We start from the raw sequence: 16,731 nt of genomic DNA, 5'->3' as shown, positions 1-16,731 counted from the left end.
AACTTCTCCTTACTACAATTTGCCGAAGTTGGTTTAAAAAAAAAACTATCTGGCTGTGTTTTCATCTGACCAATCAGGGTCTCAATGTTAACCTTAACCTCCACCTACAAAAATTCTGTCTATCCAATGAGAAACGTTATACTTTTCGTGGTGGGGCAATGTTTTTTTAAAGTTTGGAACGTAACAGAGACGCGAAAAAGCCTCACGCTAAAACTTGCAGCTGGTTTGGTCCTTTTAGCGTTATCGTAAGATCTATACTGTTCTTCTGGAGGGCTCTATCTTTTAACATGGGCTGGGGGTGGTCCTGACGTAACAGACACGCGAAAAAGTTTCACGCTAAAACTTGCGGGTGGTGTAGCCCTTTTTGTGTTATCATAAGATCTATACTGTTCTTCTGGAGGACTCTAGCTTTTAACATTGGCTGGGGGAGTGGTCCTAACGGTTAGCTGGCGACGTGGGTGTCCGTCCCTTATCGTAAGGCCTTCTAACTTAACACGGTTCTGCTCTCGGCTTCTGTTCTCGTTTCTCCCCTCGGAACTGCGTCTGTCTTACGGTGGGAAGGTATGACATACATTTAGGCATTCTTGTGTTAGTCTGTGGTACTCCATTTGCTCACTCGTTACTCGTATTACTTTGGTTAATTTAATGTCACGATTTATTCGGAGCTATGTGACATACTACTGGATTTGCTTATCATGTCAGGGTTTTCATGGAAGGTGTTGGATTTGCCTGACACCTTACAAACACTCACAGAGTACAACACCACAAGAAGACCGAAATCTCACCATCAGTGCCCACAGACAGCCACTGAGTATTGCAGGTAGCCTTGCTCAGGACCTTACCGAAGCCACTGGAACAGTTGTCTCCAGACACACAGTCTACAGACGACTGAACAGACATGGTCTATTAGCCCAGAGACATGCAAGGTGCATTCCACTGACTGCTGGTCACAGGAGAGCCCGTAAAGCCTGGTGTCAAGATCACAGTACATGGTCATTGGAACAGTAGTCCCAGGTTATGTTCATGGGCGAGTCCAGTATAGTCTGAACAGTGATTCTCGCCGGGTTTTCATCTGGCGTGAACCAGGAACCAGATACCAACCCCTTAATTTCCTTGAAAGGGACCTGTATGGAGGTCGTGGTTTGATGGTTTGGGGTGGGATTATGATTTGTGCATGTACATAGCTGCATGTCTTTGACAGAGGAACTGTAACAGGTCATTTTGGAGCAGTATGTCCGCCTTTTCAAGGGTGCAGTGGGTCCCACCTTCTTCCAGATGGATGATAACGCACGGCCCCACCGAGCTGACATCGTGGAGGAGTACCTTGAAACAGAAGATATCAGGCGAATGGAGTGGCCTGCCTGTCCTCCAGACCTAAACCCCATCGTGCACGTCTGGGATGCTCTCGGTCGACGTATCGCTGCAGGTCCTCAAGCCCCTACGACACTTCAGGAGCTCCGACAGGCACTGGTGCAAGAATGAGAGACTATACCCCAGTAGCTGCTCGACCACCTGATCCAGAGTATGCCAACCCGTTGTGCGGCTTATGTACGTGTGCGTGGTGATCATACCCCATATTTATGTCGGGGTACATCCGCAGGAAACAGTGGCGTTTTGTAGCACATGTGTTTTGGGACGGTTCACTCAACTTATCACCAATACCGTGGACTTACAGATCTGTATCGTGTCTGTTCCCTATGTGCCTATGCCATTAGTGCCAGTTTTGTGTAGTGCCACGTTGTGTTGCACCACATGCTTCGTCCCGCACATTGCTGACGATAAAAGTGAGAGATAGACGTAACAAATACTAAAGATCTCAAGAAAATGTCTTTTCCAAGTTGTAGACAATACCTGCAGTAGTCCAGGTTGCTCCATTACCCGTTGCGAAACAGATAAATGAATTAATTGACGGCACGACACAGCAGTAAGTACATGAGGGCAACTATAGTGCTGTGCACAGTATGAAAGTGGCTAATTAGTTTTTGTCTTATAGCAATGTATAGTTATCCAGCGGTATTTTGTCTGTGTAGTAATGTGAAGTTAAACTCGTGATTAGAGTAACAGTTAAGATTGTATTTAAGTTCGTACGTTATCTCGTAACTCCTGAAAAGTGATCATTAATGCAAAAGTTAATCAGAAATGCAGCATTAAACTGTGTCCTGCAACGCTCATGGCGAGAGTACTGTTCTGTTACTTTTAAGAAAACTGTCCTGTTAGTAACAACACAAGCACTCTGACTGAGAGAAAAATATGAAATATTAATTACCACCAAAATGCCCTGTCTGAAATGTATGTCACTGTTGAAATATTAACTGCATCACACGTGAGTTATAAATGGCCTCCCTGTCTGCACTATGAATAAATGCTGTGCTGCTGCAGTCTCCAGACTGCTGTGGCTGCTGCTGCTACAATGGTTAAAAAAATCAAACTACTAGCAACGCAATGTGCAATGCATGCTTTAAACTATAGAGACATCCACAAAACGTCTTTGCTAGTAAATCTCATTACCCCAATGATAATTGTCAATTAAAGTTCTGTTACTGAGAAACTCGGGGAGCAAAATTGTATACACGAAACTGGAAATAAAGAGACGATTGCTGACTGATGGAAAGAGAATAAAGTAACTGTATTAACGAAACTTTACATCACTAAGACAAAATATTTTAACACCTGAAGTACTAAAAATTCGCTTCACATTAATGGGGGAGAAATATCAACAAATTCTGTTTACGTTCTTACAAACATGTATGTTATCCATATTTGAAAAAAAGAGTAAATCACACATTGTTATGTTATCATAAAAATCTCCAATTCTAAATCTCTGACCAAATTAATTACTACCCTTGGGTGTCTCGGAAAATGAACTATTACAGTATGTTTTCAAGTGTTCTGAATGAAATTTACAAAATATTTCTCCATAAATGAAAAATAATGTAAGAAAATTATTACTGGCACACAGCACGACCAAAAAACATCTTTCTCCATTACAACACACAAAGCGACTCCTCCTGTGCCTCTTCAAGACTCCACTCCACTCACAAGCAAAGGCTCTACTAACAGTCTCTTACAGAACACTGTTACTCAAATGCTATTGACGCTTCACTTTTCAGCGTGACATCCAAAATATTACCAAAATTACAATTCTCTCTATAAAACAAAACTCTTCCAAGTATTATTACTATTATTATTATTACTATTACTTTTAGTAGGTCGGGTCAGACACAAAGCATTAACAGCCAAAACTAAGGAGTGCAGCTATGAAGTGATTTACGAACAGTAAGTATAGTGCACATATTTTAAATTAGTTGATTTTAAACGGGGTTGCAGTGTGCAGTTCAAGCAAATGCCGCAGTGCAGAGGAGTAATGGTTTGTAGCAAGTGTGTATGCGATATATACATATCATTCATCTTTCATCATTTTGAAAATAAAACTGTTCCAAGACAAGTCTTTCATCCTACAGTTTAGTTAGGTGCTGGTGACAATGTAGTGGAGGGGGGGGGGGGGGGAAGGGGCAACAGGAAGGGGGGGGGATGTCGGTGGTACTAGCTAATGTCTAATTGCACTCAGGCGTAATGGTCTAAGAAACTTGCTACCCGCTGGGTTAGAGGAACAGTTCGGAGGCCATGACTGTTTGTGTTAGCATGAAAATGTACCCTGTTACAAAGCAGCATGTGAGGCGATTCTTTGTGGACAATAACATTCCTAAATCGAACAGGCCTTCCCCGAATCCCGGCCTGATCCTAATGGAACGCTGCGGGAGCCTAGCGTCCTATTTCACTACCTTCTACGGTTTCTTCTATTGTATGAGTGTGTTGTTATTTTTCAGCAGATGCATCACTGCAGGTGTCCCCAGCAAAGCTCAAGAATAATAAAGGCGAAGTGTAGCGGCAAACCCCATTTAATATCAACTAGTAGGTGCCCTGATAATTATGATCAGATAGTGTATGTTTACGTTGTGGGTGTCTCTCCCAGCCCGTTCACTTATTTTTTGACAAGTTACAGTGCAACATATTCAGATCATTTGATATGACACATTAAGAAGTGGAAATAAGTCATTATGCCATCAGCGTGACCCGAGATATCTGTATAACGTAGTATCTGTAAGTCCCCAGAAACTGAATCTTACACGCAAATGGCGAGCACTCAAACATCGTTAGGTTTCTCCCCATACATCCTTATTGAATAAATGTGGCAACTGGCTGTGAAGTGAATGTCTTTCTGACTTACTGGTGAGTTTGCTGTTTTGCGACTCCTGACATGAAAGAGCAGTTGGTTGCTACAGGGTTCACAGAAACTCTTTGAGACTATTTCTCGACCGTTCCGCTCCCGAGTAGCACCTGGGAAAAATGAACACCTAAATCTTCCCGTAAGAGCTCTGATTTCGTATTTTATTACGATAAACATTTCTCTCTACGTAACCGGAAATCAACAAAATATTTTCGCATTCTGAGGAGAAAGTTGGTGACTGAAATTTTGTGAACATATTTCGCCGCAACTAAAATTGCTTTGTTTTAATGCTTCCCACCCCAAGCCGCGTATCACGTCCTTGACACTCTCTCCCCTGTTTCGCGGTAATACGAAACTAGTTGCCCTTCTTTGGACTTTTTCGGTGCCCTGCGTCAATCCTACCTGGTAAGTATCCCATGTCGGTAAGCTGTACTGTAACAGAGAACGGACAAGAATAATGTAAGCTGTTTTCTAGTAAGACCTGAGTTTCTCCTGGCGTATACAACTTTCAAATAACTTCCGGGAATTCAGCCAGGTAACACTTTCAGCGACCGCCGATATTTCGGCGGGAGAACACCCCGCCATTTTCAAGGCAGTTTGCCTTGAAAATGGCGGGGTGTTCTCCCGCCGAAATATCGGCGGTCGCTGAAAGTGTTACCTGGCTGAATTCCCGGAAGTTATTTGAATGTTTTCTAGTAGATTTCTAACATCTTCTAAGGTAGTCTTCTGCCAATAAAACGCAGTGTTTCGTTCACCTTCCCCACAACATTTTCTTTATGATCGTTCCAAGCCTTAGGAATTCAGTTGAATCAACAACCTCTAATTTTGTATTATTTACAACGTAACCGTAATTTAATGGATACTTATCACTCCTGCACCAACAGCGAGGACAGGATTAGACTAATTTCTGATTACAGAAAGGCTTTTAAGCTGTTTTCCTTCATGCGCAAGTGGGCTGGTAAGAAGGGATAATAACTGGTACGATGGGACAAATCCAATTTAGATGTTCATTTTTCCCAGGTGCTACTCTGGAGCGGAACGGTCGAGAAATAGTCTCAAAGAGTTTCTGTGAGCCCTGTAGCAACCAAATCGATAGCATAAGCGTTTCTCAGGTACCAGTTATCGACCCATGCTGCAACACCCATATTTGTACGCGATGTTGCCTACACTGGCGGCAATGCAGGCTCTGACTCTGGCGTGGAGTCGATCGTACAGGTGACGTATACTGTCCTGGGATACTTTACGCCACACCTGCTGGACCTGTTCACGTAATTCTGTAGGAGTTGTAGGTTGACGAGTCGCGGAAGTCACTTCTCGTCCCATCATATCCCACACACGCTCGACTGGAGACAAGTCTAGAGATCTCTCTGGCCAGGGAGGTTCCGTACGTGTTGCAGAGCACGTTGAGGTTGACAGGTAGTGTGCGGGCGAGCATTATCCTGTTGGAACACCACATCACCTTTCTGTTTCAAGGACAACGCAAGAACGACTCTGACAACAATCTGCATGTACTGAGCGCTGGTTAGCATCCCCTCCAGAAATACCAAAGGTGAACGAGAGTTGTAGCTTTTCGTGCCCCAGACCGTAAAGCCTGTGGCGGGGGTAGTTTGTCTTGAACGAATGCACTCTACGAGGTATCGCTCACTAGGTCTACGTCGACCGTTCAAACGACGTGTAGGCAGGATCTGCTGTCATCGCTAAAGACCACGGCACACTATCCCATCTTCCAAGTGATCCTCTGACGTCACCAGTCGAGCTGTGCTCGTCAGTGCTGTGGCGTGAGTGGAAGACGGGCTGGAGGCGTGCGTGCCCGTAGTCCCACTGCTAACAACCGGTTCCCAACAGTTCATGTTGACACATCTGGGCTCACAAGCCCCCTAATCTGTGCTGTGGTAGCTGTACGATCTGCCACTGCTGCCCTTACAATACGACGATCCTGGCGGGCGTCTGCGCTGCGTGGACGTCCAGAACCTCGTCTGCGGGTGTGAGAACGTTCATGACCACTGATACTAGCATAGTTGGTCAACTGACGCAACACGTCCAACCTGTGTGGCAATTCTCTGCCACTCGGAAGACTACAATTTGACCCCATTCAAACTCGCTCAATCGACTTAGGAAGTACAACTGCGTCTCTGAAGCATGGTTGAATGCTTACTTCATACTTTTGCACCACACTCAGCCTTATAGCTGTGAGCATTCCCTATTAAAGGGTAGACACAAATGGCAGTATGGTAGCTGTCTACTACACTATCTGTTTGTGGACAACATTGGAACCTTTATCTGTACATCTACTATCCACCAGGTGGCATGTGCCGCCATCAGATCAAAATCGAAGTCATCTTTCCAGGTGTATTAATTTTTTTTTTTTCGGCAGTGTACAAGCTCAGCACTGAGAAGGTTACAATATTCGTCGAGCAAACAATTGTCTTTCTTCATGTTATGCACGTTATCTCGAAAAAAATATTAAAAAGTGTCTGTGTGCGCAATTTGGGTCGGCATCGTACATTTTTTCATAGAAAACCTCGGGTAAAATAGTACAAGTGTTTCGTATTGGTTCAAATGGTTCAAATGGCTCTGAGCACTATGGGACTTAACATCTGTGGTCATCAGTCTTAACCTAACTAACCTAAGGACATCACACACATCCATGCCCGAGGCAGGATTCGAACCTGCGACCGTAGCAGCCGCGCGGTTCCGGACTGCACGCCTAGAACCGCTAGACCACCGCGGCCGGCTGTTTCGTATTAATATGCAATTCAGTTATCAATCTCTTTAATAAAATGGTTAAACAGGGTAGTATAACCATTGCAGAATAGATACATGACTACTTTGTACAGTAGCTCGTCGTTGTTTGCCCGATGGCCCATCTACGTAATCGATTTGCGCCGTTTTTTCATTTCCTTTTCGACGCTGCCGTTGCTCTGGCGTTTTCTGGGCACTGTACTAATTAATCTTTTTGGGTTTCTTTTCGGCGCGACCTTTCATCTGGCTTGCATTCTCTACTGTTCCCAGCATATTTACGACGTCTTTCATCATTTCGTGATTTTCAGTTCAATCCCGATTTGCACTTATATTCTGAAGAATGTTTGTATTTTCTTCCTTTGAAATCTAGTAGTCCTCCGCAATCTCTACACAGTGATATCCGAGTCAATGTCCCAGCTAGCCGCGTTTCCGCATTTTCCAGTTTGTAACTTTACACGGAGATAATCAACAAGCCCATGCGCGTAAACTGGTACCATGACGTCACAGACCAAACAAATACTGCGCGAAGAAACACGTACAGACACCCATTTTGCTTCAAATGGCTCTGAGCACTATGGGACTTAACATCTGAGGTCATCAGTTCCCTTAGAACTTAGAACTACTTAAACCTAACTAACCGTAGCGGCCGCGCGGTTCCAGACTGAAGCGCCTAGAACCGCTCGGCTACATCCCTATTTTGGGTTCGACCATTGTTTACGCATCATTAGTCTCCTAGCTATTAGCGATTCAGATCTGTCGGTCTTTTGTCATGCAAGGAAGTTCGACCGACGGTCGGGTAGAAGTTTTCACTCTAAAAATATCTAAATTGCTAAACTTCTTCAATGGTTGCAGTTTGTCTATCTGATAGCAGCCAGGAGCAACAAAATTTGGTTTTCAGGATCCATGTCTATAAAGAAGACTGCAATAAACAAGCACCAAAGTTTTTGAACATGAAATATGGAAAAATAAAAAGGGTTTCTCAGTTTAAATACTTGGAGGAAATCAGAGAAGCAAACGGTCTAAAAAAACTGCAAACGAAGATCGCTCTCAAAAAATGGCACCTGCATTAAGGTTAACATAAAATATTTGTCATAAAAATCACTTTCTAAATTCAGTAAACTTAGGCATTACAGCTCTGTAATCAAACCTGAATGTCTTTATGGAGCAGAAACTTTAATTTTAAATAGATAGAAGGATACTGAAGAAATTCAAAAGGAGGAAAGAGTATTGGGGAAACATTAAGCCCCAAAATTACTGATAGAGAAACTTGCGGGCTGGGAAGTACTGAGGAAATAGAAGGAACACAGACATACATGGTGACATGAGAAAACGAGGACTGAAATTTTATGGGTACCTAAAAAGAATGGCACCCATTACACAGACAAAAAAAATAGTAGAATTCTACCAAAACAGAAGTAACGCCAAAACTGAGCCAATCAAATGGATCGCTGCGATTAACGAGCATCTTAAAGTAGCCGGTATAACTCAGGCAGACGTTACAAATAGAACAACATTCAGGCGAAAGATATTTGCTTCGAAAGTTGGTCAAAGGGAAATTAGAAAACAGACTGGAACACCGTAGTCTGATGAAAGAAAGAGTCTTCATTCTGAAAGGATGAAACAAATTTGGACAAAAAGAAAGGCCAACTATCAAAAGGGTCATTGATGGATTGTACCTCGCGTGGTCCTATTGGGCCCATACGTGAATAATAACAATAAAGAAGAGTGTCAGTTTGTTTGTAATTCATACAAAACTACAGCTTCATTCCGATCTTTATGAAATTTTGAACACATTACCTTCAATAGAAGAGGAATATCACTGTCTACATAAGATCTTGTAATCTAACTTGAAACAAATGTGTATTTGCAGACCTTTTAAGTAGGGCAACCACAGCTACGATAAGTTCTCTGGGGTATTAATTAACCGCTGTATTTACAGCTGAACTTAGTTCTTTATTATAAGATCTCTACCAGGTTCCGTAACACTAAATGCCTCATCTTCATATAATTAAAACATTAGAGCTGAAAAGCTCGGAACTTTGTACCTAGCATTCGTTTCCCGTCATAATAAAATGCCACTAAAAGGCGGTGTGTCATAGAATAAAACATCAGGATTCCAATATAGTCACTTTCCTGCCGTCATTATGTCACAGCAAGCGGTCGCTTCTCCTTCGAATTGAAGCGACTGCAGTTTCCCATCCGACTTGTTTTTGTTGTGTCTATGAGCAAGGCACAAGGTCAATCACTATGTGTGGCAGATATTCAACATTTGTAAATAATAGATTTCAGCTATCAGTTGCCCTTTGGAATTTTTATTGGCAGTTCTAGATTTCAGCTAGAAACTAGCCATTCTCAATGCACTATTATTTTTGCTGATCAAAAATAATAGTGCGTTGAGAATGGCTAGTTTCTAGCCGAAATCTAGATCTGACAATAAAAATTCGAAAGGATGACTGATAGCTGAAATCTATTATTTACAAACCAAAAATAACGGTCGCTGCGTGCAACAGGCTCTGAATGGAGCGTAACCTGATGAAGATATTCAACATCCCGGGCAGCATTGGGCACCGGAGCTAGTTTAATGTAAATAATGACTGAATTAAAAAAATTAAAATGCTGTCGCATCCTACTCATTAAGAGCTACACTGAAGTGCCAAAGAATCTGGTACACCTACCGAATATCGTACAGAGCCCCCGCGCGCACGCAGTAGTGTCGCAACGCGGCGAGGCATGGACTCAACCAATGTCTGAAGTAGTGCTGGGGTGAATTGACTCCATGAATCCTGCATGGCTCCCCATAATTCCCAGATATGCTCAATAATGTCCATGTCTGGGGAGTTTGGTGGCCAGCGGAAGTGTTTAAATTCAAAAGAGTGTTCCTGGAGCCACTCTGTAGCAATTCAGGACGTGTGGGATATTGTCCTGCTGGAATTGCCGAAGTCCTTCGGCTTGCGCAATGGACATGAATGGATAGAGGTGATCAGACAGGATGCTTACGTATGTGTCACCTGTCAGAATCGTATCTAGTCGTATCAGGAGCCCCATATCACTCCAACTGCAGACGCCCCACACCATTACAGAGCCTCCTTCAGGTTGAACAGTCCCCTGCTGACATGCAAGGTCCATGGATTCATGAGTTGGCCTCCATACCCGTACAGGACCGTCCGCTCTATACAATTTTAAACGACACTCGTCCGACCAGGCAACATGTATCCAGTCACCATCAGTCCAATGTCGATGATGACGGGACCCGGCGAGACGTAAGACTTTGTGTCGTGCAGTCATCAAGGGTAAACGAGTGAGTCTTTGGCTCCGAAAGCCCATATCGATAATGTTTCGTCGAATGGTTCACACACTGACATTCGCTGATGTGCCGGCATTGAGATCTGCAGCGATTTCAAGGGTTGCACTTCCATCACGTTGAGCAATTCTCTTCAGTCGTCGTTGGTCTCGTTCTTGAAGGATCTTTTTCGGACCGCAGCGATGTCGGAGATTTGACGTTTTACCGGATTCCTGATACTCACGGTACCGTCGGGAAAGGGTCGTACAAGAAAATCCCCACTTCATCGCTACCTTGGAGATTCTGTGTGCCATTGCTCGTGCATCGACTATAACACCATATTCAAACCCACTTAAATCTTGATAACTTGTCATTGTAGCAGCAGTAAGGGATCTGACAATTGCGCCAAACAGTTGTTTTACGCAGGCGTTGCCGACCGCAGCGCCGAATTCGACCTCTTTACGTATCTCTGTGTTTGAATACGTATGCTTATACCAGGTTGCTTTGTCGCTTCACTGCATAAACATATTTCACAGGCTTACCACAATAAATCAAGTGTTGCTCTTAGAAAGTTACAGCCAATAAATTAGACAGATTATGTTTTCCAATATTTGAGATTGAGAGCACTCGGCGACTTCCAACTAACTTTAAACAAAATTTGAAATCTTTATAAAAGATTTTCTCGCTGAAACTCCCCAGAAAATGATGAAAGTAAGAAAGTTTATCGCTTACTGCATTTTTTCTGGTTCCGCAGCTCGTGGTCGTGCGGTAGCGTTCTAGCTTCCCGCGCCCGGGTTCCCGGGTTCGATTCCCGGCGGGGTCAGGGATTTTATCTGCCTCGTGATGACTGGGTGTTGTGTGATGTCCTTAGGTTAGTTAGGTTTAAGTAGTTCTAAGTTCTAGGGGACTGATGACCATGGATGTTAAGTCCCATAGTGCTCAGAGCCATTTGAACCATTTTTTCTGGTCATACATTAAAACTTCGGCATCAGGCCTTCTGCGTAGATTATTATTACAGACTCTATTCGGGATACAGTTTGCAGACAGCATCCACATATACCACTCAATAGACCTGCAAAATTATGTCGCTTACCGTACATAGTTCAGAAGATATGACGTCATAAACATTGTTATGCGTGAAAAACTACCTTTTTTGGAACGGAGCACAAATTACACAAGCTATTCTCACCCGGTGTTTGGTATTGAGAGCGTTCAGCAACTTCCAACAGACTTCAAACATTGTTTCAAACCTTCTCTAAGCTTTTTGTCGTCTACATGGTTATTGGCAAATATTTAACACAGTAAGTCATTTTCAAAGTAGTCAGACGTTAAAAGCTGTTTTATGCACATTATATCGATTCTCTAAAGAATCCGGGGTTTACTTGGTAAAATATTCAGGGTTACTGTAAACGATTCATTCGTTTTCAGAGTTCTATATTTTTCAAAGTATTACACTAACAAATATAACTGGTGCATGAATAGAACCACAAACTCACCGATTTTCCATTTACCCATCAGCAGGAGTTGCGAGTGCAGCATCTTGACTAAACAGCGACAAAGCAAAGACAGAGTTCTTGTATGTTGGAAGATGTGAGATATTTGTCTGTTACAACAGTGCACAGCGTATTCAGAAAGAATTATGAAAAAGTATCGCCACTTAAACAGACCACTGTGCCTTGGTATCGACAGCTTAGGGACGCTGGTTGTCTCTGTTAACAGACAACCACCGGTCGACCAAGTGCGTCAGACACAATCGTAGAGATGGTTAGGGAAAGTTCCATATGCAGTCAAAAAAAGAAAAGTCAACGGTGAGCGAAATCAATTACTTGGAATACTGCGGTAACTGTTTAGAGCATTTCGTGACATAGAGTACGTTTCAAACCGTACCGTCTGCAACTCTTGTAACAATTGAAAAAGAAGATTATGGCCATTGCCTTCAATTTTGCATCGCAATGCAGGAAGCACTTGAGGACGAAGATTTCGCCTCCAAGCTGACGTTCAGCCACGAAGCAACCTTCCATTTATGTGGAAACGTTAATCGCTACAATTCGATAGTATGTGATACTCAATACCTTCGTGACATTGTGGCACTTGAACGAGATTCGCGGTGTAGAATAAGACTCATGTGGTAAGAATACAGTACCATCGCCAGTAAATGTGATGGATAGTGAGAGCAGGCGAGTTAGCGAATAGACCTCTCACAGAAATGAAAAAAAAAAGTAAACGGGTGTGACTGTGTTACGACAAAGGAAATCAAAAGCAAAAACTTTCAAAACGGAATGTAGGAGGCATAACACGTGGTAATTGTGTATAACAAATAGGATATATGTATGTCTGGAAGCCACTTCTTTACGCCTCGCTGTTGCAAACCTCACGATAGAGACACAGATTTGGGTATGGGGAACAGACACGTCAATAACCGGATGGAGAGTTCACAATTTTGTGAAAAATAAAAGGAGGGGCACGAGGCAGGACCAAACACGGATCTTCCCCTCCGTATTCAAACACTACGACCACAGAAGCACGACGCCATTCCTGCGAACATTCATTCGATGTTGCAGATCTTGAGCTTGGACCCTTCAGTGTTTCTATTTTGCTTCTTTATACGTAGATCTGCACACCTTCTTCTTGTTTTTGTGCTCGTTTTTGGCGGACTATTCGCTGGGCCGTATCACCACTACATCTGAGGTGGGTGGGGAGTTCCCCTTGTGAGAACTTCCGGCGGCCTTGCCATCTCCCTTCCTCCCGCGGCGCCAGCGTAGGCGGAATGCCTCGAGGCCGCTCCGCCCATTAAGCTTGCGGCCGCCTCCCGCGGCAGTGTTGTGTCGCCAGAAAGCCGCAGGGGCGAAGCTGGGGGCGGCGTCGGCGGCCCGGGCGGCGCTGCAGCCCGCCTAGGCGCGCCGCGCCTAGCCTTGCCTAGGCTAGGCCAGAGCCAGCCTGCGCTAGGCGGGACTAGGCCGGCCAGGGCGAGGCCACGCCGGGTGACCCAGTTCGCAGCCGGCGCCGTTCGATACCTGCCCCAGACGGCCGCCGCTCCAGACCAGCGCACCATCACCACCACCACCACCACCACCACAAACATGGCCACCAACACCAGCACCAGAGGCGCACACGGACGCCGCGACGGCCGCCCGCCGGCCCAGAGCAATTAGCGTCCAATCCCCTACAGGAGCCACAATTTCCCGGCCTCGCTACGCGCGTGTATCCACGTACGTGCGCGTCAGCAAGAGCCGACAAGTACGAGAACTACCGCACAGTCAGCTTAACGGCTCATGCATCCACGTTGCTGACAAGGATAATGTACAATTGAACGGTAAAGAGAATTCAGTATCTCTTAGATGGTGATCTGTTTGGCCTTAGGAAACGTAAAGGCTCCAGAGAGGCAGTTCTCACGTTGCAGTTGATAACGCAAGAAAAGTTTAACAAAAATCAAGATACTTTCATGGGATTTGTCGACCTAAGAAAAGTAGGGGTAAGCTCTACGGAAATACGCGTAATATACAGTACGTCTTTTTTTTATTCTCTTCTGTTCTGGTTTTCCCATAGTCCATGTTTCACCACCATACAATGCTGTTCTCCAAACGTACAATCTCAGAAATTGCTCCCTCAAATTAAGGCAAACGTTTGATACTAGCAGACTTCTCTTCGTCAGGAATGCTCCTACCCCCAGTGCCAGCCCGATTTGCATGTTCTCCTTACTCTGTCCGTCATTGGTTATTTTGCTGCTTAGCTATCAGAATTCCGTAACTTCATCTACTTCGTGACCATCAATCCTGATGTTAAGTTTCTCGCTATTCTCATTTCTGAAACTTCTCATTACTTTTGTTTTTGTTCGATATACTCTCAATCCGTATTCTGTACTCATTAGATCGTTCATTCCATTCAGTAGATCATGTAATTCTTTTTCACTTTCACTCAGGATAGCAATGTCATCAGCGAATCGTATCATTGATATCCTTTCACCTTGAATTTTAATTCCACTCCTGAACCTTTCCTTTATTTCCATCACTGTTTCCTCGATGTACGGATCGAGTAGTAAGGGCGGATGGCTACATCCGTGTCTTGCACCCTTTTTAATCCGAGTACTTCGTCCTTGGTCGTCCACTCTTATTATTCCTCCACGGCTCTTGCACATACTGTGAATTGCCTATCCCTCCCTATAACGTAGCCATATTTTTCTCAGGATTTCGAACATCTTGCACCATTTTACATTGTTTTTTTTCTTCAGGACGATAAATCCTATGAACGTCTCTTCATTTTCCTTTAGTCTTGTTTCCATTGTCAACCTCAACGTCAGAATTGCTCTCTGGAGCCCTTGCCTTTCCTATAGCCAAACTGATCGTCGTCTAACACATCTTCAATTTTCTTTTCCATTCTTCTGTATATTATTCTTGTCGGCATCTTGGATACGTGAGGTGTTAAGGGGACCACACCCTGCCTATCTAATCCATGTTAATTTACGCAAGTATTTGACCGATTTCTGAAAAAAATTATTTGACGCAGGGCCTTAATATTTTACTGTATGTTGCATGATGCTAATAGAGTCAACTGTACTAAAATCTACTTTATCCATTTTATAGTTTTTAAGAAATACTTTTTAAACTTATTAACAAAAAATATTAAGTTTTTCTGCAGAAAATATTTTTTGTGAACTTCCTAATGGGGGAATATTAATGAATGTAGTACCAGAGGTGGTTTTTATATTATGCAGAGTCTCTGAAAATTTCATTCATTTATCTATGATCATTTCTGATATAATGGGGCATATGTACTGTAAATTTTAGTTTGCGGGAAATTGACTTTAAAGAAAAAACTTTTGAAATTTGTTACTTACCGTTAATTAAAACTGTCCTGCTGCATATGATGGCCCTTCTTTGGCCTCTACCAGGTCTTCCAGATTCTTTTTCACCTTCCTGGATGTTTGTCTTGCTTTCTTGGCCATATTAGATGCAGACCTGTCCGCATCGGCTATCCTCATTTTATCGCAATGTTGCAGCCCGGTGATCATATTTTCACCAGGAGTGATTCCCAGCTTTTTCAGTACCCAACACTTTCCAGAATTACCACAATTGAATGTAATAACAGCATCATGAACTCCTAGTTTAATTGTATGCATGCCTACAAATACAGTTTTAGAAAGTCAGTTCCAAGTTATGCTGTCGAAACATTCATTTGGGTTCTGTGTCTGCCCATGCAGACATTTCCTTAGAAGTTCAGGATGAGCCAAGTCTCTGAAAATACGTTTAATTGCTGTAATAACAGCAGCAGGAAGAGAATGCTGGTGAGAATAAGATTCTCCAGTTGCCTGAGCCCTATTGTAATTGCACCACGACTTTTCTCCTGATGGACACAATCCACGACATGGCTTAACATCAGTACAGGACTTACGGAAGAATATGGCCCAAACATCTCTCTTCATTGCCTCCAAATTTTCTTTATTTCTCCTAATTGCCTGCCCATATTAGACCTGCAAGTTTTCTATTTCAATTTTAGTTAACCGACCCTGTCTGGTCAACAATTTTCCATCTTTTAATTTCTTTCCTCTCATATCAACAGTTAGTTTCCTCAGCCTTGTTCCCAAACGTTTTTGAATATGGCCTACACATTCTATTTTGATAATAATGGCATCTCCATATGGCTTAGAGTTCACTGTTGTATGCCTTACTGTCACCATCACCCAAATATTTGGTGTACCGTACGCCTGTTGTTTCTATGGAGCAATGAAATATTTGTTGTACTCCATGAACTTCCATACCACCACTTGTTCCTCTAAAATTTGTCACACAGTTGTGTTCTTTATGTTCATTGACTTTACAACATTTGCAATACTTAGACATTATCTACACATCTAACACATTACCATTGTCTACACACGTGGCAGTCACTACTCCATTCAGAGAAGTATGTCCTCTTTTCTGCCAACTTCCATCAAGTGCAACTGCAATATCCGAACATCCATCATTTTCTTCCACTGCTTTCCTAGCAGCCAGTAGCATGCTTTCTTCACTGACCTCACATACATCTTTCTCTAATATTGCATTCAGTTTTTCAAATTTATTTCGTGGTTGATGTAAGTTCATCACTGAACTGAATGTTCTCCCTACAGCCATGCCCTTGCCAATGGATCGTAAGGCATAAACTAATCTAGTACTCATTTCATAACGGCCACTTGCATCTGGTTTTGAAGAACTCATAAATGAAATCACAGCTGAGCATTTAGTGCAAATTTAATCCAAAGGAATTGCTAGGCCTTTTCTCCCACTGGCACTCTCACAAATTTTCACACTCTGTGACTTACCACACTGTCAACATTGTACAAATTTAGAAATTACATCTGATAATATTCTCAAATTTTTAATAATGTTACTGCACCCCTTGTCACTTACAGTGAATTCGTAGTAACTCTCTTGAAATGGTGAGACCTTCTTTGATGATGCACTTGTTGAAGAATTACAATTAGAAACATCGTTGCCAGGTGACA

General features: G+C 43.1%; 1 protein-coding gene across 1 annotated transcript in view; it reads left to right on the top strand.

The window, feature by feature from the left end:
* LOC124620025 (translation initiation factor IF-2-like) overlaps positions 1-13,402 on the top strand; it is a 155,676-nt gene extending 142,274 nt beyond the window's left edge. Inside the window, exon 4 of the mRNA XM_047146692.1 lies at positions 13,069-13,402. Within this exon, the coding sequence (XP_047002648.1) occupies positions 13,069-13,402 (334 nt within the window). The remainder of the gene's footprint in view (positions 1-13,068) is intronic.
* The last annotated feature ends 3,329 nt before the right edge of the window (positions 13,403-16,731 follow it).

The sequence above is a fragment of the Schistocerca americana genome, chromosome 6 (genome assembly GCF_021461395.2).
Source record: "Schistocerca americana isolate TAMUIC-IGC-003095 chromosome 6, iqSchAmer2.1, whole genome shotgun sequence".
Classification (NCBI taxonomy): domain Eukaryota; kingdom Metazoa; phylum Arthropoda; class Insecta; order Orthoptera; family Acrididae; genus Schistocerca; species Schistocerca americana.
This window is presented reverse-complemented; position numbering and strand designations above follow the sequence as displayed.